General features: G+C 39.7%; 1 protein-coding gene across 4 annotated transcripts in view; it reads left to right on the forward strand.

The window, feature by feature from the left end:
- The first annotated feature begins 772 nt into the window (after positions 1-772).
- Positions 773-26,466, forward strand: part of bcl11ba (BCL11 transcription factor B a) — a 49,012-nt gene continuing 23,318 nt past the window's right edge. The window contains exons 1-2 of one of the 4 annotated variants that reach the window (XM_055172557.2): positions 773-1,838; positions 12,494-12,874. In XM_055172557.2, coding sequence (XP_055028532.2) covers positions 1,781-1,838; positions 12,494-12,874 — 439 coding nt within the window. In that variant the 5' untranslated portion in view covers positions 773-1,780. Of the gene's footprint in view, positions 1,839-11,094; positions 11,162-12,490; positions 12,875-26,466 lie in introns of those variants that run through there. The other 3 variants (XM_055172556.2, XM_055172558.2, XM_055172559.2) reach the window with 3 other exon arrangements.

Consider the following 26,466-nt stretch of genomic DNA (forward strand, 5'->3'; position numbering starts at 1 on the left):
TATTTCACCCAGTAAACTCAAATCATGCAACTATTTGCTCAATAAATAACACTCCTCCCTGTTTGCAAAATGACAGCCGCTTCCTGCAATATTCAGTCATGCAAATGCAACAGTTTTGCCACCATGTAATTAATTACTTCATTAAAAAGAAAATAATAAAAGAAAAAAATCACAACGTTCGTAATGTCATCTGTTGATGTAGCCAAAATAATAAAAATGTTCATCAGATTACATACCAAAAGGTAAAGGTCAGAAATGTTGAAGAGGAAATCCACAATAGACAAAAATAAATACATTTTAAACTGTGAATAAACCAATAAAGTTTAAGATATTATAGGCAAATTTAAAACAAATGTGATGTGTGAGTATCAACTCCTGTCTCATCTCATCATTTATGGCTTATGAGATAAACAGCAGGTGCATTCATGCACGCCCGTCCGTTCCTTAATGTTTTCCATTAAATCATTTAAGATTTTTCTCATTTTAATATTTTATGTCAATCCATATCCGTTAACATCTTAAATTATTAATTTGTTAGCATGCTAATTTTTTTTAAATGCACAATTAAATGTAAAAACGGACTGCGACCAAGGCTGACTTATGCTATTTTTAAAATAAACTTTTCTTTTTTTATTGCAAATGCTCTTGCGCGTACGATCTCACACTGTTGGATTTGCGCTGCTGTGAATACAGTCAAGCAGTGTGCCGGGTGCCGCGTGTTTGTGTGTGTGCGCGTCTGTGTGTGTCTGTGAGAGAGAGTGTGTGTGTGTGTGTGTGTGTGTGTGTGTGTGTGTGAGACAGCGGCTCGCGATGTCCACGCTCTCCACCGCTGTTCTGGTGATCCGATAGTTGTGAAAAGCCACCACTAGTCGCCCCCAGTGCTCTTGCAGTCTCCAATTTTCCTTTCCCACTGTAGACTTAACGTCACGTCCGCACTTGAACTTGAATTTTATCCCATTGTACGGAGGCAGCCCTCGCCACAGAGCGACAGAGAGCTCCCGGAGACACAGGACTCCGCCATCTTCATACAGGCAGAAAAGGGGAAAAAACCTCGCAGGTCTTCATTCATCTGGAAAGGAGGTGGCAAGTCCGTATCCCTGGTCTCCGGTCCGCAAAGCCGAATAGGGGGAGCAAGTGCAAAGAGTTGGAGGGAGTGAGAAGTAACCGGGCATCGCATGCAATAGTGCCCTGGAAAGAAGAACTGTCCGGCGCTTAGCGCACTCAAGTGTACACTCAAGGAGAATTTGGATTCATCCAATTTAATAAGTCGTTTTTTCTTTCTTAAATTATTGTTTAGACTTAAAAAAAATATTAATTGCCTATGACAATTGTATACGCCGCTGACTTGACGAAGAGAACCACTTTGGTGTCCAACCTCTCCAAACGCACCGGGCATCGCGTTCTGATTTACTTCACAAGCTCCAAGAGACATTTACAGTGGTTTCTTCACAACTGTCACTCAAAGGCGTGAAACTTCAAGGATATTTTTTGGTTGCCCTCATCGCACAACAGAAGCGCATGTGTGTGTGTCGGTGAGATACTGAGCGTCTGCGCGTCTCTGGTCATCTGGAGCTCCGGAGCGCAGAGACACTTTCTCTTTCCTCACGTTCAAGGGACGTCCGTCTACATCCACGGCCCGGAGCTGTGGCACTTCTGTGGAAGTCCCGGGAAAAGTTAGTTAGTGAGGGGGGACGAAGACCACGGACACGGAGGAAAGAAGAAGCGAGCCGACTATTCCTTGTGCTGGTCTCCGGGCGATGCCAGTGTAAATGCCAGGGCAATGTCCCGTCGCAAGCAGGGAAACCCTCAACATTTGTCGCAAAGAGAAATTATAACACGTAAGTCGCTTATTTGTTTTAATTATTTGTGTTTAAGAGGTTGTTTTTGGTGTTTAAGAGATTGATTTAAACCATTTTTCCGTGCAGCACAGAAACTGTTTTAAGGTTTATTTGTTGTTAGTGATGGACTGATCTCATTAAAAATAAATATTAAATCATTAATCATTTTTCAAACGCAATAAACTAGAATAGTCACATTAGTTGTAGCCTATAATTAAAAATATATTTAGTGAAAGTATTTCAAGTTTCACTTTAACCATGAGAAGGTTTATAGACTTTTTAATATAGGCATTTTAATAAAACTACATTTAAATATTTGTTAAATACAGCACAATTCTAAGCTCAGCACTCGGTGTTATAAAAGTCCTTTCGTTTAATTTTAATATCAGACAGTTTGAATTTGAATTGTTTGCAGGCCACGAGAATTTGCATTGGACACTGATATTCAAACACTTTTGTAAAGTTTATGTAAAGTTAAACTTTAAAGAAGACTGACGTTACATCAGTTACACAAGTTATGTGTTAAGATATACGCGTAATTTTAGAGCTCGTTTACAATAATTATAGTGTATTTTTGTTTCCTTAAGCATTATATAAATATACTGTCATATGCTCGTTTTAATAATTTATTTAGGGACAACATAACAATTTAAGTTATTTTTTTCAAGTAACACGTTTTTAGTTGTAGGCCCGTCTTTTAAATACAATGTTACAATTTTCTTGTTTATCTTGAAATCAAAGTCCTCCCTACTTTTTACAAGAAGATGTCTACTGTATAGTAGTTCTCGAGGTGAACAGCTACCTGTAACCACCAAAGACAGGAACGGTTAAAGGTTTGACTTTAGTGCACACATTGCAAGGTTGCAACCAAATTTGTGAGTCTATGATGTTTTTCCTAAACTAGGTTAAGTTATATAATTATGCAACATTTGTGCTTTAAAATTTTTAAATTTGCACAGGGAAAATTGAAAATAGGCATTAGAGCATAAAAATATTTAAACAAAATAATGTCAATGTCAACTTAATGTCAATTTTTTTTTTTTAGTTTAACATTAACCATGTGACAAATAAAATGTGAACTTTTAGAATTGGGCTTTAACAGAAGTAAACTTGATTAAGCAATGCTTTTACTTTTGTGAAGGAAATGCACGTTTGCACAATCAACACAACAAAGCAAGCACAGAGGTTTAATACGGTTTCTTACACTTAAGTTTGCCCCCGAGTAAAGGTTGTGAATGTGAAGCGAATGTAATGTGGGTAGTTCTGTCAGACCTTTCACAACAAAACTTACAGACAAACAAAGACAGGATTTGTTCTGTTATTTGATACATTTTCATTGCTAGAGACAACTTACAAAATATATGGCCACACATCCACCAACTAATTTAAATATGCATGATTTTTCTAGATTCAGCTTATTTAGTGTAAATATATCCAGTGAATTATATCCAGACTTAGTATCATATTCTCCTGTGTTTAAGTGTAGTCTACAGTGCCAATCCAGATAATATATAACAGAGACCAATGATGTAATGCCACCCAAATCTGTTTTGTATTGCATGGTTAGGGCCATGTATGCTTTGCAAATACTCTAACACACACCATTCTTTCACTAAATGGCTCACTTATACTGTACGTGTGTGCATATACAGTATGTGCGCGGTTGCACTGTAAACATTTGGCATGCCTCTATGTTGTGTTTTTGAATTTACTGTTAAATTTATAAAAATGACTGAGTCTTTTGAAAATGACTCTGACTTATGACGGAATGAGAGTGTGTTTGATATTTAAAGCTTGATGCGTGCATGGCTAGATTTGCCACAGGGCTTGCACGGCCCTTGTTATAAGTCGCCGCGTGTGCATTTGTGACTAACCATTTCATATTTAATTGTACAAACTCCATGCACTTGAATCTTTATGTACCACCATTTGTGAACAGATTGTGTGTTTAGATTTTCACCATACATTAAATGTCATCTGTGCGTTGTGCATGTAAAACAATCATGCTGGTTTGGTAAAAAATGGCCTTTTGGAAATGTGTCGCTATAGTTATCCCATATCCCATCAGTCATTGCATGTACAATGGCTGTGGTTATTAATTTGGGCTTTAAATTTCAGAATGCTCCAGTTACACCAAGGAACTTTCCCTGTGTGCTCTTTCTCACATCCCCCCCCCATCTCTCTCTCTCTCACACACACACATTTACAAACGGACACAAATGCAGGCGTGCACAAAGCAAAGCAGACGCCAGTATAGACATCAAGCTTTTGTATATTTTTTAACATGCAGAATAGAAGGGTGCTTGACTTTCTCCTTAGAACCAACAGATTGAAGGGCGTTTATTGCATCACCGATGAATGAATATATAAGCTTTACTTAAACGTATCAGGTCTTAGTGGTTTTATGCAGGGGCAAGTAGGCCAGGTGTTAGCTGATAGGCATCTAAACTCAAGGCTGCGTTCTTTCGTGTAGTTCAGAATTCACATCACATGCGAATGTGGCAACGATTTTGATGTCACCAGTGTTTTTATTTGTGGTACTGTAGGTACTTTATGAAAATGCCTTCCCACTGTGTGTGCACACTGGAAAATATTGTGGCAGCCTATTCTGTTTTAGACGTAGCTGATTATTTGAAATGGCTGTACTTGTAGAGCAGGAAAATTTGTATGGAATTGTGAGTGATAGATAATTTGGGAAGAGGTGTTACGTAGGTTTTCTCTCTCTAATAATTCCCCCCCCTTTAAATTTCGCCGATATTGCTTGAAATGTTAAACGTTCACAGCAAGTGTGTGTGAATGTCTGCTTTTCAGAATGTCTTCTTTGGTATTTAGCTTTTGTTAACCACTGTGTCTTAGCAGGATTAGCCTTGAGTTAGTGAGAGGCAATTTTTGTCTGCTCAAGTGCTGGAGAGAGAAAGAGCGTGTAGTTTATGTGTCCACATGGTAATTTATGTGTTCTCGGCGTGAGCGGTCTGCAAACTTTGCAATGCTGTACATCAGTAGTTTTAATGGTTTAGCAGCCTGTGGTTGTGTGTGCTACATTATGACTCTCAAATATTCTGTAAACCAAGTGGTTGATTAATTCTATGTGAAATGCGACCGTTTGCGGTTCTTTGCACATTTTGATTATTTGCATGCATCTGATTTTTTGCAAGATCTGTCATATACACTCAGCACCTGATGATCATAGTTTTTAGTAAGAATTGATTTTTTTAAGTAAAACAAAAACAAAGTTGTGTTTCATCAAACAAAGGCCTTTTTTAAATGTTAAAAATTTTAAATGTTTATTTAGTGAAATATCTGCAGTCGTCACTGAAATGGCTGAATTTAAATTGGATTTTGACACCTGTTCAATTTTTCATGTCAGTGCACAAAGTGTCTTTATTGAGGTGAAGCGCTGTAAAAATAAATCTAAATGCGAAGTAACAGATGTCATCCTCAAGTGAGGCAAATCAGAAGAGAGCAAAGAGGTATTTTTCCCTCGCTGAGCATCAGAATTACAAAGTTACACCGTAAATATTTAGATCTTGGTTAAGATGCTTGTTTTGCATTAGACATGTGAGCACAGGAAGCTGGCTCTTTATCTGAACTTTGCTTTGAATGCGTATATTTCAGCTATATTTGTTTTTAGTTAGGTCATCAAATCTAGTGTAAACGATTAATAAAAACATATTACATTACTTTTTTAAATATACCTACGCAGTGGCATGTTTGAATACTGTAACTTGAATGTTAAAGGTATTTAAATGCAGACACATGCATTATTACAAAGATCCAAAGGAATTTAAAGATGATAAATGTTTTTATATTTTCTTTTATATTCATTTCTAAATCAAAGCAATCAAAAGCATCCATGAAAAGAGATTTTTACATGCAAAAAGACATGATCTTCAGTAAACAGGTCTTACAGCTTCCTTTCTGCATGCCTGTAGAGTTCAGGTAATGAAGCGTCCTTGTTTTAATTTCATTGCTGAAATGTGCCGGCTTGCTTTGCAGTGAGTGTGCTGGTGTTGACCTGCTAGGGGGAGCTCTTAGTCTGCCAGAGGGGGAGGGAGGCAGAAATAGTGTTAAAACATATTTCTTAAATGTGTTTAAATGTGTAAGTCGAATGAACTACTGGTCTGCGGCTTCTGACGACTCTGCAAAGATGTTTGAAATGATATTGCCATTAACACACGTGCTCGGAGACAAACTGTCAACGCCTCTCAGCAGCAGCTGGTCTTACAACACACTCGGCCTGTCATCTGTATCACTCCTTTCCATCCTTGGCAGTTAAGTAATTATTTCACATTATTTATGCATAAAGAGAGGATCTGATAAGTCCACAAAACCAATATTTAAAGTTGAGTGTTGCCTCTAAAAAAAAAAGTAAATGATGAAGTGGCTCTGGAACTTCCGGGCCCATCTGACTGAGGACCTATTGTTCTTCCCATCTAAATAAATAAATTCGAGTCTTCGATATAAAAAATTGGTAGGCTCTACAGAGCTTACAATTCTCTCATAACAATGGGCAAAATGTCTGCCTGGCACATTTGATTAATACGCTTGCATATTCGCTCTTCCTTTCGTTTCAGGTGCCTTTTGTTTGCGAGACGATGAGGGAGAGCGAGCACGTTGCCTCCCTCTGATGAAATGTATGTGTATGTGTATGCCTGTCTGTCAGTATAAATGCATCAAGACGACGGAATCAAAAGTGGGCATATCCATGCAAGCTTGATTTATGAGACACGGAGGGCCTTAATGGTGGCTTGGATGTTTGACGTCGCACAGCTGGCTGACCGAGCAACACAGTACACTCCGGTTTCTGAGCTACTGTGCAGATTTGTGCGCATGTCTGCATCAGTTGTATTACTGTAGCTTTCTGATTGGGATATGCATGTTGCGCTGAATGCATTTCATTGGAAAGCTTTGCTTAACCAGGAAAAGAGTAGAGATAGTGAGCTTCAGGTGATATTTAGCTACCCATAATTCTCCCCATCTTTTTTCTCCTTGTGAAAATATTAGGTAATATCTCCCCGATGAGATTTCCAGATAAAGTGGTAGCGATGCTTAGACAGGCTCCCAGTGGACATCATCATGTTAATCTCTCATTACCTGCAAGACGACAAATTTCCCTTTCTTCCCTTTTTTAATTAAACAACGGGCCGTAGTGGCCGAGGATCGCGCATTTAAAATTCCACCGCAGCAGCGTGCCACGATGATCCCTGTTCTGCTCTTGTTAACAGCTTCATTTGCACTTTGCACACACACACACACAGTCGCTGAGCATTCATTCAATTACTAGCATTTTAAAACCATTGCATTTGTACAGAAACGTTCTGCAAGACACTCGCAGCAACTTAATATCCCGAACAAGAGTCTTTTGTTTCGTTTTAGAAAGCCTTCAGGCTAAGAAACTCAGAGCTAAAGCGAGACTAAAACATCAGACGGTGTCATTTGTGGGAAAAAAGATGATATAGATTTATGAAAACAAACACATGGAGGTATGGTCGTCTGAGAAGACTTTAAAGCATGAGAAAACAGGAAAGACTAGTGGCCTAGCTTGTCAAACGTTAGGCGGAGGTTTGCGGCTTCCCTTTGAGCGTTGGTGCGCTTGACTGTAGGTTAGAGATTAATGGCAGCCTAATTAATTCCTGATAAATTCCTGTGAACGCTGAAGCTGCGTGTGCATGCACGCATGTGCCACACGGCACTTCTGCACGCTTTGCAAACGTGAAATGATGGGAAAGACGTCTGCTTGCTACCTCTTCGCCGGCCTGTTTGTCTGCATGCCATCTGAGTATAAGGCTTAAACAAAAATAGTCACAGGTTCATTCACAAACATTGAGGCTGGGGCGCTAGCCTACATCTCTGTTATGCATCTTGGGCTGCTCGGAGTGGGTTGTGTTACACATAAGAGGTATTTCAAAATTGGAGTTTGTGGGCTGGTGTGGTCAGGTTTGTGTACGTAGCAGCGCAAATAGCTAAGCCCCCACCCACCGTCTCTGCTCTTGTGCAGCTCGGGCTGATGGGAAACATAGGAAAATAATGCACAAACAGTAAAGCGGAGCTTTTATTGTTTGATTAGGGCCTTTCTCTGGCTTTCATTTTCAATGTGCACACAGTGAATGGCTTTAATTGGCCCGGGGTAAATCTTTCTATCTGGACAGCATTACAAAGTCTTTCAAGATTTAAATTGGAAATTTATGGAGTCAGTAAAAAACGATATGAAATCCGTTAAATGGTGTCTAATTGGGCCTTAAGTGTAGCGATGAAACCTGTGTGAGTTTGCGACTTTCTTACATCAATATGCAAATCTCAACGGAAGCGAGCCAAATAGCGCAAAGCGTTAACTGTGGTTTAGTTTGTTGGTACGGATGAAAGTTACGCTAACGCGGGGCTGCTAATGCAACGTTACGTAACATGCAGACCTTTGTGTTTTTGGAGGGAAACCCAGGCTCTACCGTGATCAGCCAAATACCTGTCAACAGCAATTTTGTTCCACTCACAAACAAAAAGACTCCGTAAGTATGAGTCAGACGGGCTCCCCGACAATGGTGCGTAAATTCAGGAGGGAACAGAAAAAAGACGCTTTTTAAACGTGAATTAAAGTGCTTTTATTTTTAAAAGCCTCATCTTTTTTATGGGTTTCATTTTACAGAAATCCTATTAGTGTGCAATCTGACTCATATAGTGTAGGGTAAATGAGAATGCCGAAAGAGGCTGCTTATCGCTTAAACAGGGTAAATCTTTTAGTGTGTATTAAGTATAATTACAGGATGCCAATTTTTATAAAAAAAATGTTTTATTATTCACAAATGCAACATTCAAAAATAAAATAATAAAATGTGCCACCTTTGTATACGTCATATGACAGTCGTTTTCTAACCAGTACATATTTTTGTAAGGCTTTCAACTGTCCTTCTCACTATCTTTCTCTCCGGCTGCCAGAGAGTGCTTGATAAAGACAAATAACATTTGACATTTCAGTGGCCCTGATAGAATTATATGGAGTATTTGTTGAGGGATCAGAGAAAATCATGGGCTGTAATGTTACCGTGGTGACAGCATTGTTATCGCTGGTGGACGTGAGTGTGTGTGACTGTGAGGAATCGCACACTCTCACCTGTTTGCCTACAGCGGGAAACGTACACCGGCGGATCAGGCCTGCATAGTTCATGTTCATACATGGCTAGCAGAGAGTTGTGTGAAGGGTATCTAATGTAAGTGCTTTACTTGACCTACTGTACGATTTCATTCGGACTTTAATTCGTGACGTGTCTTTACACCTGGTGTGTGTGTGTATTCGTGCATACGGGGGTCCCTTCTTTTGAAGTGCGTACTAGCGGCATTGCTTGCAAGCAGCGTGTTTCCTGTGGTTGGCACAGACTGAGCAAATGATGTGGAGGGAGAGAGAGAATTTCAGCTGTGTTCGTTCTTTTTTTTCTGTCATTTTGATTCAAGTCTGTGCCAGACCTGTGACACATTAAGCTAACGCTTTCCACCAGCGTACCTCAGATTCTCTCTCAGGCTACAGTTTCACTTTTACCTTTCATTACACATAGTCTGAGAGCGTATAACTTTTTATCACACAAAAAGCTGAGAAATTATAGGTACGTGTTAATTGTAGGTCCTTGTTGTCTTGTAAACTTGTAAATAATCTACCTCTTCCTGTATGTGTTTGTGTGTGTGCACCTCTGCTGTTGCAGCTTCCCAGGATGCACAAATGCATGACACACATACACACACACATAAACCGACACACATGCACACCTATTGCTCATGCCTGCAAGCAATTTCAATTTATTGGTTCAAATGCATAAGCTTTTGTGCATGTGCTCACAGGTGTAGATATATTTGATGTATGCAAAACGGTTGCACTAAAACTTCCCCCAATTACAGAAAAGTGTACCTACAGTGGGGTCCAAATATACACGGTGTTGGATTTTTTTAAATAAAAAAGTATTTTAGTATTTTTTTTTTAAATATATGCAAAATAAAGCACTCATTCTCAAATCATTCTGGAATAACATGGATCATACAGTATTTTGCATAAACTTGTGGAGTCCATGGCAGTTTGAGTGCATGCTGTCATTAAATCAAAAGTAAAACAAATATTACGAAATTCTAAAAAAAAACAAAATTTATATTTTACACGTTAATGTGCATTGAAAATAAATAGCATTATGTAAATAGCAAAATAGATGCACCCCCACTGCATATGTATGTTACACAGTGTCAGTGTTTTAACCTATATGTAACCTATATTGCATATTACCATAAAATCATTTTTGTTTCCTTGTATTCAAAATACTTTCGAAAACAAAAATGTCACCAATCCAAACTAAACAAAAAACATAAATCAAAGTATTTATTTGAAAATGTTGTGCTATAATAGCTGGTCAAAAGCACAGTTTAACTGCAAAATATCAAGTTGCATGTTTACTATATTAGATATATTAGGATGTTCACAGTCTCTTAGTCTGCGTAGGCCTTTCTCTCTTTATTTACATAGATGAACTGCAAATTAATTTAATGCACAGATGGCCTGGTTTTACTCAGAGGGGGTCTTTGCTCCACTGCTACCCATAGATATTAGTAAGGGACTTAATTTGTGTTTGGGTGTACAATCTATAATACATGATTGCATATAGTGTTTAACAGGATGCACATCTAACATGTCGATTGCATCCGCTCAATCAGATAACAGGGTTTGGTGGTTTCGTTTCATCTCGCATTCTGGACTTGACGTTACAAATCTGTCCGCATTCATAATTTGGACCGTGGACAAATTGCAGACGGATGCGCAGGCTGTTATAATTTATCATTGAAAATTAGTGGTTAGGCGACTCCTATGGGAGATGTAAACAGGGCTACCTGTGTTGTGCGAGCAGTATGTTGTGCTTTGTCTCACTCTGCGACCGTTCTCAAAAGCGGCATGCTTTCACACATTTCTTGTGATGTTAGCGATTTTAGGCCTTTAGTAGCGTGTTGCATTCTTGAAGGGGGGGCACGTCCCTTTTAAATGGAAAAAAAATAACCACACTTATCAATTAGATCTTAATTTGTCATGAACGCTGTCAGGATGTTTCACGAGGTTGTTGATTCGTTAAAAAAATAAAACCACCTGATGTTTATTCTTTAGTCTTTGACAATTTGAGAATCCCTCTCGGCATTGTCCTATAGCAGATTTATGTGCACTTCAAAAATCCACACCTGCTCGCTGTGTGGCTTTAAGTGTTGCTATGGTAGTGTTTTTTTCATCTCAATTTTTTGTGCTTTCACCCAAATCATGCAGCGTGTTGAGCAGGGAGAGCATGAAAGCACTGACAGGAAGTCGAGGAGTGTAAAGTGGCAGTCAGTGAGGTGTTTGTCTAGATCTTATGATTAGTATGGCGCAAGGATAAGCTGTCAAATGTAACATCAACAGAGCTGTCTGTCAGAGGGTCCCGAGAGGGCTTTGTCAAGGGCCTCTACTGTCTTTGATAAAACTGCTCTCGCACCCCGGCATCAGGCTACAAAGGACCGAGTGCTGAAAGGTGAGGCTGAAATTTCAAAATGGAGGCCGAGGGACCGAGGGGTTGTCCGGCTTTCGTTGAGGTTTCCAGAGCCCGCCGTTCCTCGTTGTTTATCTAGGTGACAGAATCAACCAGAAGATCTGCAGGGCCTCTTGCTCTCACGGTTGTGCAAATATCTCTCACAGCCAAAACTGAGCCCTTACCCCTCCTCCTCATCCTCCACTTTTCTTTTTTTACGCTCACTGTCTTTCTTTTTCATTCTCAGCCGCACAAGTACTGTATTGTATATTAATAACAGTGCCTTGATGTTGGGTCTTGGCCTCACATATGGATGTTTATCAGAAGTTGGCTGGGTACAGGACAGGACACGCTGAAAAGGGAGAGGTGCCTCGTGTGTGGCCAGCGAGATGATTCAGTAGACGTCTCCCTTTATTCTGTGATTTGAAAGTTTAGTGTGACTGTCATGGGACGTAGGTGAACTGTTAAATGAGCCCCAGTTTCCTTTATTTTAAAAGGCTGCCAAATTTCGAAATGACCCCCAAGTTGTGTGATTATGCCTCATTCCTCATGCCATCATTCATTATTTTCTACACTGATGTTTTTCAGTCAGGTTTATTAGCGAGAATACATTTAAATGTATGTGCTATAAATAAAAAGGTTTAAAAGGTTTACATCAGTGGTTCTCAAACTTTTTCGGCGTGCGGCCCCCCTTGTATACGCTGCATGCCCCATCAAAGAAAATTAATGACATTAAACATTCCAAAACTTAAACAAAACATATCAAATTGTAGTGTTAGTAGCCTTTTTTCTGATGTTTAATTACACAGAATTTATGATAAATTAATGTATTTTATAATATAATGTAATTTACCTGGTGCCCCCCGGCACCATCTCAGGGCCCCCAGTTTGAGAACCACTGGTTCACAGTGTAACCTAACATGTTTTATGTTTCCAATGAATTCAACCAAGTCCCATCCACCATTATATTCAACATTTTACAAGTTAAATATGTTATTATTAGTTATGATAATATCCTGTAAGGCCTTACGTCATCAGAAAATGTTGTTTTAGAGGCGGGTGAGAAACGTACATTTTGAGGGTTTCAATTTTAAATTGTCTTCAGCTTAAAATGCGTCTTTATTTTGTCTCTCACAGCAGAAGCTGAGCATGTGGATGCCGGACTGGCCGTGGCCGATCTCCACCCTCACCCGCTGCTGGACCCCAGCATGCCCGGGCATCTGCCCCCCGGCCTGGGTGACCACGACCTCCTCACCTGCGGTCAGTGCCAACTAACCTTCCCACTGGGAGACATCCTGCTCTTCATCGAGCACAAGAAAAAACAGTGCCAGTCTCTGCCGGCCGGCCACGGGTGCTACGACAAGATGGCGGACCGCAACAGCCCCTCGCCGCCCCGCGCCGAGCTGAGGAAAGTGGTGGAACCGGTCGAAATCGGAATCCAGGTGACACCAGAAGAAGAGGACGAGAGACTGTTGACGCCCCCAAAAGGAATTTGCCCTAAGCAAGAAAGTGGCCTGGCAGGTAGGTCAAACTCTCTACGAAAAGTTTTTTTTAACAGGCACTCAGATTAGGCTTTTAAAGTCGTGCGATCAGTGACGCCAACACCAGCATGCGTTCCAATTCACATACACACAAATGCATAGGAAACAACCACACGCACACTGCCTGCAGAGTTTTAGACAAAAAGGAGACACACACTCATTTACCGCGGTAGGACTCTGGGCGTCCTGTAGTGATTGTGATACCGTTCATCTCGAAGCCTCGAGAGAGATTGTTTTTCCTTTAGCTGATTTCATTAGGGGAGCCTACACCGCACAGAGTGAAACATCAAATTACTGACTGAAAACCCTAAAACCCCCTGAAGGACTCTGGTAGTTGAAACAAATTGTGCAAGACGTGACAGAGATCTCACCCCACTTCCATGGAGAAATCCAGCCTGAGCCATCTGCTTAAAAGGTGAAAAGCTCATTAAAATTCAAATACTCCATAAAAATATATATATAAAATAAAAAGAGGGGAGGGGGCGCGAGAAAGAGAGTAAGATTAAAAGAGTGAGTGAGTTTCCTATTGAATGGGGTAAAGAGGCAGTTTAGTTTAGTCCAGCTGTAGGGTGAGAACTCTCACAGTTATCTTGCAAAACAGCGCAGTCAATTCCTTCGCAAAGACGCCTGAGGGATCATGGGAAATGGGTCTCATAAAATAATATTCTAGGTTGGACAAAGTTACCGGGGGAAACGCAGGGGAGCGGCTTATGACACTGCCTCGGTTTTTAATAACGTCGCTTTTTAATGCCTCACAATCCTTATTTGTGAAAGTTACCCGCGGCATCTGAGACAATTTATTCCGTGCCACCACAATGCCTCACGTATTTAAATGTCTCAAATAATGAGGGCGCTGCTAAATTACTCGCTACCTCACATGATGTAGGGCAGACTCGACTCTGAGACTGACTGACTGACTGTCTGCTTACACCGAGTGTGTTGGCGGCGCTTGTGAAATATGATGCAAGCGTCCTTCCAGTGTTACGTGCAAATCGTTCTACTACACTTCGTCATCCCTGATTTAAAAAAAAAGAGTACTGACTGGTGAGAGCCACAAGCATGTGTTTTGCAAACCACACAATTTGCTTAAAAAAGATATCCATTTTATCCTGTTGACGTTCATGCACAATGATATTTGCATAATTATACCAATTTTGTTTAGTTACTGCATTTTTATAATAATAAAAAAATATATTTTTTAAGGAATATCAACATTATATGAATATATACCTACATTATATATGGTGTAAAAACTACACTCTCTTTATTTTCTCCTGCTTTCGTTATAAGCTCAGTGTTAAGAAGGATAGTTTTAATCTCATTTATACTTGAGAATTTAAATAATGGGTTATTAAAATGAAAGGTGAACATTTGCCTTTGTAAATCGCATTGCAGTTAGCAGAGTAAATTTTACACCTTTCATTAATTCAGGGCTGGAGAAAGATGCAGTTGGAAGAAAAGAAAACGTAGCGACAGATGAAACGTCTTGTGAAAGTGATTAAGACGCTTGAATGTCAGTCCGTGCACGCAGCTAAACACTCACAGGCTGCCTTGTATTCATAATTGCCTCCCAGCAGGTTAAAGTATTCTTTTATGCTAAACCTTTCCTGTTCCATTTGTTCTTGACGTGAGACAGAAAATGACGTGCAAAAAACACCCAGCCGCTCTCCGCCTCGGAAAAAGCAATGGTGCTCTTGCTCGCCAAAGCAGAGATCATTTTTCACGAATTTGTTATTTTCCTTTATATAATATATATCCATCTGCCAGCTTCAAGTGGATAAATGAGGGAGAGTGTGAGCATGCGAGAGATGTTGATAAGGAAGGCTACTGCTGGATCCATCAATGAGATTTCAAAAGCTAACTCTGATCAGACCAACATTATTTTACTTCACTTCTAAAACCAGATTTTTGGGCCAGCGTTCATTTTGATCTTGTTAAATTATCAAGGGAGAATTTAACACAAATATTTTTTACTAACATCACCGTTAAAAATGCTGTGTTGTCTTTAACCCATGCTGGGTAAATATTGGACAGAATACACCGCTGGGTTAAAAATTATCCAATCTTGGGTTGTTTCAACCCGTGGTTGGGTAACAACAACCCAGCACTGGGTAATTTTTAACCCAGCGGTGTGTTCTGTCCAATATTTACCCAGCATGGGTAAAAAACAACATAGCATTTTTTTTAGAGCAGGCCCATACAACGTTATTTGTATTTGGCATTCGTTTCAAATGCAAACTCGCATCCTTAGTAGTACATTAATTATGTAAATCATGATTACATTTGCATGGTTTGTAAATTATTATTTAAACTTTACATCAATAGACAAATACTTAAAATAGATAACTGTGCACATGTCTTTTCATTGTTTCAGCATTTATATATCTCATAATGCAGAAGATAAACATATATCCACATGCATGTGCTGATGAAATAGTCTGACGCATATGCTGTGACAGGTCCTAAACTCCACCGTTTCATTCCCAAACGTCAGCCTCCATCCCATTGTGTGATTCACCAATCATCATCTCAGGTCTTAATTCCTAAAGTTAACAGCCCAATATCACGGCTCATCTTGTGGCACGTTATAGTCCTTTACGAAAAAAAATAATTCTTTGTTTGTGGCTCAATGAAAGCCGTAACACAATATGCATAAACGGCAATTTCATTAAGTCATACGTAAGCGTTCTCCAGAGACGGCGTAATGATAACTAAACATTGCATCTTTGATCTGGAAAACGCATAATCAGTCGAAAAGACCTCATGATAAAGTATTCTGATTAGCGAAATAGCTTTTAGCGATAATTCTCCCAGTGGCTTTGCTTTATTAGTGCCTATGAAAAAAGTCAACGTTATCTATGACAATATAGAACAGCCATTGAAGAGGAACCACTTGAGGGTTGAATTCAATATTTCCTGCATAAATATCAGTAGGACACAGGCCCGCTCGGCGTTGCATTGTATTGCCACTTAGCCGTCTTAAGTTTCGGTGGAATTTAATTATATTTAATAGCCCTAATTAAATAAAATATGACATTCTGCATACCCTCGGGCGGTAAAAGCTTCTGCTATGGGCATACGGAGGGCCACCGGAGCCCCCCTATCTGCCGTACAGTGAGTTTAAAACAGTTTAGTGGTACTAAAAAATAGGGGCCAGCATAGCTGGCTAGCCACTGTGCATCATTAAGCAATCTAAATGTGAAATAAATAAATAAGTGCATAAATAAACAAATAAATAAGACATTTACGGCTCCTTAATGCATCTAGATGGCTTAGCCTGCTGAAGCTGGTCAGGCATTTAATGGTACTTGTTATTTAATTATGGATTGATCTCAGATAGAGGTGCTATGAACCACAGAGTGCTGTGCGGCGGCTTCATTGTGCTGAAACTGTTTGCCGCGTGCATGCTTTAATTAAAAAGTAATAATTTAATAGGATCTCATGAACCTCAAACATGAGAATGCAACAACCAAACTAAATGATCTTCAGACACCTGAATCTCTGAAGGTATTTTTGTAGTTTTATAGCTTTATATAGCAATTTAAAATAAATAGTAAGGAAAGGAGTTTTGTCCCAGAATCTCTGTGTTATTATTGAAACACAAAATCAACAGAAAATGACACATAATATGTTGAAATTACACATGATGTGTTAAAAGCTTAACATAAAAAGATGTGTAAAAATTTACACATACTTTCTAAGAGTGTAGAATAAAATAAAGTTTATTTAAATAAAATGAATAAATGTGTTATTAAAGGATAGTTTACCTAAATTTACACTCACATCTTCTAGTATTTTTCTTTCCTACTATGGAAGTCAATGGTGCCCCTGTTTCCTGCTTGATTACAAATATCTTGCGTTCAGCAGAACAAAGATTTTTTTACAGGGGTTTGAGGGTTAGAAAATTATGAAAAAAAAAAAACATTTTTGAGTGATTCCTTTAACTGAAAATGAATCAATTTGGTATTTTATTTAAGTATTGGAAAGACGTTATATTTAATTATAGTAAATGATACTGTATGCATATACAGTACTGTGCAAACCACAATGCTACCATTAGATTTGTTGTTTTTGCAATTGTACAGTGATCATATATAATTATTTATCAGTCTTTTAATTAGAATACAACCAGAAAATACAGGAAATGTGTATGTAGTATTAAAAACAGTATACAAGTAAAGCTGGAGTGTCAAGTATTTAAACTTCCCTTCCACTTGAGCAATACCAGGAAACTGCAGGATCTCTTAAACCTAAATCAAATTAAATTCTAATTTCTTATTCTAATTAAATGACTTTGGGACTTCAGTCTCCTAAAAAAATCTCAAGATGTGTTTTGTGCCAAGAGAGGTCACACTACATACTGACTGATGCCTGAAGAAAAAATTTAGTTCTGACAATTGTATTGTTTCTAATTTTGTGTACATATTTCCTGTATTTTCTGTTTGTATCTTAAAAAAGTGTGAAAAATAAATATGGATGGACATTAAAACTTTGCTTAAGTGGTGATGGTGGCCTAAGACTTTGGCACAGTAGGCTAGTCATGCTAGCAAAACGTTCATAAATATTGTGAATATTCATACTCCCCAGCACAAACTTTAAGTGCATAAGTGAAGAAGAAATATAAAATTGTTTTAATCTTAAAGTTTGTGTATGATTTGAATTTTACAGTATGCATCAGTAATGATAGTATTTTGGTTTTGTAAGAAAAGTATGTGTTATAAGTATGTGTAAATAATGCGTAGATAAAGGCTTATTTCTCAGTGTTGGTTTGTAATGAAGCACTTGTCAGTCTGCAAGTGTGGTGATGTGGCCATGTACCATTCCAAACCAACACTGCATTTTGAGGTTAGCTTAAATATCAGTAAGCAAATAAGAGTGACAAATAGGAAGCAAACATTTCCTACAGAGCAGTTTTGGGTATTTTAGCTCCGCTCTAAATCATTGTGTCAACTAGGACACAGGAATGTTGTAATCTGACTAGGTTAGACCACTGTTTATAACTACTGCTTTTACGCCACTTGAAGATGTTTATAGTTTTAATATCACTTTAATAGTTAGAGATTATTGCATTAAAAACACGATTCACTTGTGTTGTGGGAAAACGTACCTAATTTACGAGGTGGCAAATTCGTATGAATTCATATGATGTAAATTCATTGAACAAAACCAAATGATAAAAAAGCAAGAATGAAGCCCAACCCCTAAACCAAACGTTATTGGAGTCAAAGCAGATGAGATCTTACAAATTCATACAAATTAGCCACCTTGTAAAACAGTTACGAATTGCCATGAGATTGCCTTTGAATTTTTTTATTCAAAACAGTGACTTAAAAATAACCAAACTTTGCATAAGTGCAAAATCCAAAAGCTCACAGTATGCTGCATCAGTTCATTTACATTTTGTCACCATAGGAACCATAGGTGGGACCCATCGTATGTTGTGGGGGGCGAGATGGGCTTCTGTTTCTGCCATAGCTTCTCTCTCTCCCTTCATCTCTCTCTACTCACACCATCCAAGCACACTCGCACGGCTTTACACGTCTAACAAGTGCTGCGACGGGGAGTTATTTCTGACCCTTGGCTCACCAGATCGTCGTGGTGAATATTTCATGAGACATGCTATATTTATAAAGAAATTTACCTCAAACGCTCTACTCTCTCACCCTGCCTCTCCTTGTGCCTGTCCCTCGCCCCCTTCGCTTCTGAGTGCACACCTGCCATTAACGCATTCTCGGGTGCTGTTTATATGTGTTATGCAAAACGTTTAGAAGGCGAATCGTGTAATTTTTTTTTAGGGCCCGACACCCTTAATATCGGAGCATTTTGTGGTTATATATGCAGATTAGTACTAATTTGGGACTGTGATATAATTGCAACGTGAAACACATAAATAAAGTGTAGCGATAATATCTCAATCGTATGGATGTATTCCTCAACAGAAGAGGAATTTGGTGGAGCTCTTAAAAAAGCAGGGAGAAAGCTCGGCCAGCCGGTTCCTGTTTCGTGCCCTCAACTTCCTACCTGTTTTTGAGGTTTTGCCCAGAAAGATTTGTTTCGGCAGAGTTTCACTTGCAATGGTGTAGTGCCAGAAGAGTTTGCCAGCTTTGCATATCAACCATGCAAAGCTTTATTTTGAGTTTATTTCTTCTTTTTGGTACACAAATTTAGTATTTAGGTGTTGGCTGTATCAAGTTCATCGAGGTTTACGTAATATTTTGTACAAAGACCGGCCTGATTTAGTCCTTTCTGCATGTACGGTTCATAATTTCTCAGAGGTTGCGACTAAATTCAATATTTGTAGAGCGCATTAGAGAGAGCGTGCGCTGGCCATTAGATGGTTTACACTGTTATCAAGCTGCCTGATTTTTGATTGCATGAAAAAGATGATGTATTTTCTTATTTTCTGCCCAGCAGAGACGTGCATGTACAAACCAAAATAAACAGATATCTGGATCCTCCCTCGCTGCGCCGAGCATCTCAATTGAGGCTACACGTCTCTCGCCCAGAATCAACATATACACTGGGAGGGCCCTTCAATAAATAATGACACAACACAGGCGCAGAGATATCGAAAACATGTTTCCCATAATATGACACACATGCCATTTTTTCAATTAAGATTCACAAAGGCTTGGCAGGGAGACAGACTGGTGCATGGGCTATGCCTGAATCAATGTGTGCAGACAGTGTACCACGGTAGATGCGTGTTTGATTTAATGTGCTGGTTCAGGCACATTACTCTTGCTTTTTTCTTCATTCGTTGTTTCAATAAAGCCTGAAGTGCTGGACCAAGCGGCCATTTTGAAGTGGTAATTACCCCCTTTGTCTAGTGTTTTAGTCGTTTTATATTTTTTCTAGCCATTTAACATTTATGCAATAGCCCGAGTCTAAATTCTTATAATGTGGCATCTTTCTTTTTCCATGCATGCATATAAATTCCAATGTGTGACGCAGATGCATATTTAATAAGGCTGCGAGTGTATCATTGAAGTTCAGGATGTCTAAAAAAAAAAAAAACAAGAAAGAAACTTGTTTTTCTAGGACTACATGTACTTAAAAGTTGCACAAATATAATTACACTTACACATCATGAGCTCGCTTAATTCTTAACACCAACATGTGTGTTTATTGGTGTGTCCTTTGGGAAGTTTAAATATGCATTAGTGTGTTTATCTGTGCGTGTGTGGTAAAGCATGGATACTGACTTTAAAAGGGACCTTTCACAAGACTTTTTTAAGATGTCAAATAAATCTTTGGTGTTCCTAGAGTACATATGTGAAGTTTCAGCTTAAAATATCATATAGATAATTTATAATAGCATGTTAAAATTGCCACTTTGTAGGTGTGAGCTTTGGGTGTGTCCTTTAACATGCAAATTAGCTGATCTCTGTACTAAACGGCAGTGGCGTGGTTGGATAGTGCAAATTAAGGGGCGGTATTATCCCCTTCTGACATCACCAGGGGAGCCACATTTTAATGAGCTGTTTTTTCACATAATTGTGGAGAATAGTTTACCAAAACTAAGTTACTGGGTTGATCTTATTCACATTTTCTAGGTTGATAAAAGCACTGGGGACCCAACTATAGCAATTGGAAAATGTCAAATTTTCATGGTATGTCCCCTTTAAAAGCGTGAAGGACAGTTAGTGTACATTTATAAAACTTTGGATTTTTAACACTACAACACAAGCAAGCTCTCCAAATCTTTTCGTCTCGCACTTGCACGTAAAGTAAATAAAGTTGAGTGTCTGGTTTTAGCAACAGCTTGACGCTTGTGGCCTTAGTTCGGGTTGCGCTACTCTAGTTATCGCACGGTGTTGCTGAAGACGTCCCCTTGGGTGAACCAGACTTTAATTTCTTCCCCTTCACGTGTTTAATCCACTACTTCAAAATTCAGAAAAGTGCTACCTTTACTTGGCTTTTGAAATGCTTTCCAAATCCTCGCGTTTGGGCCACGTCCAGCAGTGTCAGGAAGAGGAAAAGCCAGAAGGAGAAGAGAATCAGAGAGAGAGAGAGAAATCGAGAGAGAAAACAGTTTTAGTCATTAATAGACCATAAAAACCCAATGCTGGATCCATGTTGTTCTTAGCATCTTGAAATCCTCCTCAGATTTTTGCCTCGTTGCCTTTTTCAGTTAATCACTTTGCATGCGCTCATTTAAATATTAAAATTTTCTTTAATCATCAAAGCCAGTGAGCTTCATGCATATTCATATCTGTAACCCCCCGCCACACACACACACGCACGCACGCACACACTTCCCCCAGAATTACAGGTTCATTACCTCGCTCCAAAGCCAAACAGTCATTACCAAGAGCCAGCTTTTTAATTGCGGATGCCTGGCCATCATCGCATCATTGCTAAGATTTAAACTACTATAAGAATATGAAGAAAAAGCCTAAAAAACATACATTGTGCTAAGGAAAAAGTAAGGGAGTAGGAAAGAGAGAGAGAGAGAGAAAAACCTGTTCTCTGGCTAGAGCTCTGAATATTTGTCAAGAGGCCTGACGAAAGTTGCATTTGCATAATGACTTTGTAGTTCTGCATTAATAAAATTTGCATATGAAGCCGTGTTAATTACTCCTGATCAGGCTTTTTTGCATTCATGCATGGTAATTTTCTGCGACTTGCGAGAATTGATGTCCTGGCGTCAGGGCTGTGATTGGTGGCAGTGGTGCTTGTGGATGCGGGGTTTTGTGTGTGCGTGTTTTTGAGGGGGGGGTCAGGCGGAGAAGGAAGGGGAGACAGGGACGGATGTACCGGAGAGAAAGAGACGATAGCGCGTTTTGTGATGCTTCTTTATTGCACCGCTGTTCTCGGATATCTCCTGTAATTGGTCTAAGAAAAAGAGCAGTCATTTAAACAGCATTTTATGTAATGAAACGTCATAAAGCGAGCTGAAGAAAACAAGCCTTCAACTGCTGACAGGCATTTCGAATCTATTGTTTAGCCTATTTATTTCTAAACAAGATGACTGTTCTTGGCATCGGAACGCTTCTGTATTTTTACCATTTGAATGGAGGACGTCGTCGGAATAGAATTAAAAAAAAGATCGTTTACCTTCTTAATTTTCATTTTCTTCCAGATCTTCTTGTTCCCCATTCCCTCCTCCTCCTCATTTCAATGGTTCATTTTAAGTCTCACAACTGATTGGTTTAATCTAGTCTTATTGCTAGAATGCAATTAAAACCCATTTTTACGATTTGATTTCTTCCTCAGTTTACTCAGTGTCGGCTTACGTGATCTTTTACTCCATGAAACCTGATAAAAATTTTTAATGTCTCACTTGCAGAGTTCTCTCCTTTCTCTGTGTTTTTTTAATAATAACCCACTATTTTACCTTCGAAATGAGCTCCATTTATTCCTTACAATAGGGATTTAGTTTAGTAAAGCGTGTACAAATTGATGTGCACTTAAATAATGTTACCTTTCCACTGATTTTTCTTTTCGCTTTTGTCAGAGCCCTGCTGGGTTCAAGCGTTGCCTATGGAATTTTGGCCCTTTGCTTGTGGTTTGGCAGAGGCATCACAAGGGAGTGTGTGTGTGTATTGTCACTAGCAGCACAAGTAAGAGTGAGAAGCGTGTGCTTTTTCTTTTTCATAATCTGCTGGTCTACTTGTCATTTTGATATAGCGACAGAATTAAACACAACTTTTAGCAGCATGAGGATTCTGGGGCTGGATCCAAAACAAAGAGATGTGTTTTGTGCCAACAGACGCTCAACATATGAGCGGTATGCTGTAATGCACGGAGTGTGCGACAGCTTTGGCATACCTGGACCCCGGCTCTCTTTCTAAATGCTGCCATGTGGGGCATTAGTGCGATAATGGCCGAAACACTTTTAAACCCTTCAATCATTTTGTGTTACTGTACGTTCGAAAGAGAAACACTTAGAAGACGGAGCGTTTTTTTTTTAAGAAGTAGTCAGGAAAGTCGAGCATTATTAAATTTCACATTGGAACTAATATGGTTTTATTACGCCAACGTAATGTCATGGCAATTTGTCTGGATTTTACGAGGTGGCTAATTCGTATTAATTCGTACAATTCGTTTTTGTATGATTTTGCCCCTGTGATGTGTGTTTTTATTATTATTAAACGTTTTGTACGATTTACTTTGTAAAACAAGTAAGAATTCTTGTGAAATCAGTCATTGAACGCTCAAAAATTATTCAAATATATCACTACATTACTTTAAAAAAAATAATAATAATAAATAAAGATCTCTTACATCCTAATTGTTTCTTAAAGATATCAAAGCTGTTCCTGCACTGTCAGAAAAAAAGGTACAAAGTTGTTCATTTTTTCTGTCGCTGGGGTGGTACCCTAAAAGGTACCCTTTTGTACCTTTATGGGTTTAAAACACATTGAAATGTTGTACCTTATGGGGTATAATATTATACTCTAAGGACCAATTGTGTACCTTAAGGAAGAGTTTAGGGGTACAAACAGTTAACTGTACCTTTTAAAGGTACAAAATACATCCTTAAGGAACAGTTATGTACCCCAAAAGGTACAACATTGTATTATGTTTATATACCTGTAAAGGTACAAAACGGTACCTTGGGGTACCACCCCAGCGACAAAAAAGGTACAGTTTTGTACCTTTTTTCCTGACAGTGTGCTAACTTGGTGGAGCATTGCATTAGCAACGCAAAGGTCATGGGGTCGATCCACAATCAAAAAAATAGCTTGAGTACACTAAGTTGCTTAAAATAAAAACATCTGCCAAATGCATTAATGTATATGCAAAGGTACTGGACAAAGAATAACCAAAATAAAAGCCAACCGAGTGATAGATTCCCCAGCAATCTGTAAAGAAGTAAACAATGCCCTCCTTCTATAATTGTGGAGTGTAATCTTATGTGTTCTGGATGGCGTACAAGCTTTAAGAGGTTACTGTATCCCACATGAAGACATCAAACAGTCCCTCTGCCACTTTGTGGCTGTCATATGGCAGGATTTTAGTCTCCCCCAACCACAGGCAGGGAATAAACTTGTCACTAATTTGGATTGCGAGCGCTGGCAGGACTCTTGCACACGCTGGTGGCTTTCGCCCTCACGCTGGTCTTTGTTTTATTTATTTTTTCCTTTCTTTTATAGTCAGCAGAGATGCTCTGTGAAACACAAGCACGTAGACTATCCCTGCGTCGCTTGCGCGGAATTATTCAAGGTAACCGACAGCTTTTAAATCCTCTTAAGATTTTCGACTTGAAGCCACTTCTCAAACATATATATGGAAGTATATTTATCATTATTTGTTTAGCTCGGTCCTCCCCCTGCAGTTTCCACAGCTTGTTGTGGCTTCACTGCTATTCTGAAAAAAATGAGTATCTTCACCGCTTGCCTTTTGCATATCGTTACGGAGACTCTGTCAAACTGGCAGTATTTGTTTTGTGAACTAGTCTCCATGAAGATTTGAATTTGTAAAGCGGGGGAGATGCTGGGGACGAGAGCGTATTGTAAGCCCCTGAGGCTGGGTCTAAGCAGGCCTGGATGGCAGCAGCTGTATACCTCGCAGTAAAGCCGCTTTGGCAAAAGTGGATTGGCGGCACGAACAATGGGGCGGATGTAGAAGGCAGTGGACAGGATGGGATTACCAGGTTAGCGCAGGTTCCTCTCTCAGGTTCCACCGCTTGGGGTTTTGACACGGCACGTCTGAAGGAATTAGTCCATCTCTGCGGTTTAAATCCGAACAGTCTAACCAAGGCTCTCAAGCCTGGAATATTTCCCACAAAAGGGTGTTGCCATTTAGCAGGAGAAATCACCACTTAACAAAAGCTCATTTTTCCTCTGTTAGCTTGGGAGGATTAGGGGCCGGTGGTTGAATAATACAAAGTTTGTGGATCGTGTGGAGAGGCGGAGGAAAACGGCGTTGAGAGTGAAATTAAAGCCCGGTGACAATTTACAGAGGGCCTGTTTGTCACCGTTGAAGGTAGGAAGCGTGGCGGAGCGCGTTCGGAGGGACACGGACGCTCTGTGGATGGGGCGTACGGGCGGGCAGCGCAGCTTGACGAATGCGTGTTGATCCCCTTGTTTAGGGGGTTTTAAGTCTACCCAATTTCACATGCTAACGGTCGCAGAGCAGGGCCCTAGACATTCCACCCTGCCAGAGTGACGGCTCTAGCCACTTTAAGCTGAAATGCATCCTGCAATATTGATATTTGTTCCCCGGGGTCTCTATCTCTCACTCTTTCTCTCTTTCTTTTCCCCCTGCCTTTCTTGTCTTTGCTTTGTACAGTCCTCTGTCTTTCTTCCTTTGAAACCCCCGGCATGTAAAGCAGGAAAATGCCAGGCCTGCATGGATATGGCAGACCTATAATCATGCTTCTCTTACAGTAATTGCTCTCGTCTGTGGAGTTTAGAAAAAGCGCTCTATCAAAGCGCTGGCTGGAGCGGAGGATCACGGGCTGGCATCGTTCGACCGTCCCACGAGACACTGTCAGGTTAACCCTTTCTCTCCCCGGCCTTACCATGACAGACCGATCAGCATTTGGTGTACATTAGAGCATACGAGTGGTTTCAGAGTTTCCATACTGTGCCTGTTTGGGTTTGGCGCATACACGTTTCAGGGTTTATTTTGTACTTCTGTGGGTGAATATGCGGCTGAATCTGGTGCTATTTTTCTATTTACTTTACACTTGGGACTGTCTGGGTGGCAGCGTGGTAAAACAAGCGGGTGTCTGGTTTCACTAAGAGCTGCATTCCGCCCAATTACTTATCAGAGGCTAGGTTTTATGCGTTTAATCCAACCTCTGGCTGTATCAAAACACAATCAAATTATTCCCACCCGAAAAAACAACAACAACACAGTCGCCCCTTTAATCCATTGGGAAAACATGGCAACCCATATGCAAGTGTTTGCCTTACTAAGAATCAACTGGGTTTTTTAAATGATTACTTTTCAAACCCCTGCATCAAATAACCGTGCATGACTGATAATTTAACGGTGGCGACAAAAGCCGCTGTTGTTGTAACCTGTTGGAAGGCCAAGCCTCCCATTGGCAAGCTACTTTATTTGCAAGCTCAAGGAGCTTTTAGCTGTAAACAATGCTGGACTACAGCCAATCTTAGTCACTAATTGTGCTTTAATACACGTCCTTGTGATTAGAAGTAGGAAAATAAATCACTTTCTTCAGCACAGCACTCAAAGCCACTGGAGAAACCTGCCAGTTAATCCAGCAAAATTGCTCATGGCGGTTGAGTGGGGTAGAGGAGAGAGTCTTGTTATTTTAAGATGGCACCCCTGTTGTCTGTGAAGAGAGGTGTTAATGCACCTGGCATGACTTGAAGGTAAAATTGAAGATGAAAGGCATATCTTTCCGGTAATTGAGCCACTTTTATTTCGTTACCCTCTCTAGACCCTTTATTAGTCCAGAGTTTTCTTAAGAAGGCATTATTTGCACATGGACAGTGTGGGTTGACGAATAAGGCCACCCTGTTGGTTTATGGTAAGCATTTTTGACACTTATGATAGTCTAGTACGTGCCGTGTATTCTTGTCCCAGGTGGGTCTGTCTTGGACAGGAGTGATCTGTAGATCGCCGACTGGGAACATTGCTCCGTCCGCAGTC

The sequence above is a fragment of the Misgurnus anguillicaudatus genome, chromosome 7, assembly GCF_027580225.2.
Source record: "Misgurnus anguillicaudatus chromosome 7, ASM2758022v2, whole genome shotgun sequence".
Taxonomy (NCBI): Eukaryota; Metazoa; Chordata; class Actinopteri; order Cypriniformes; family Cobitidae; genus Misgurnus; species Misgurnus anguillicaudatus.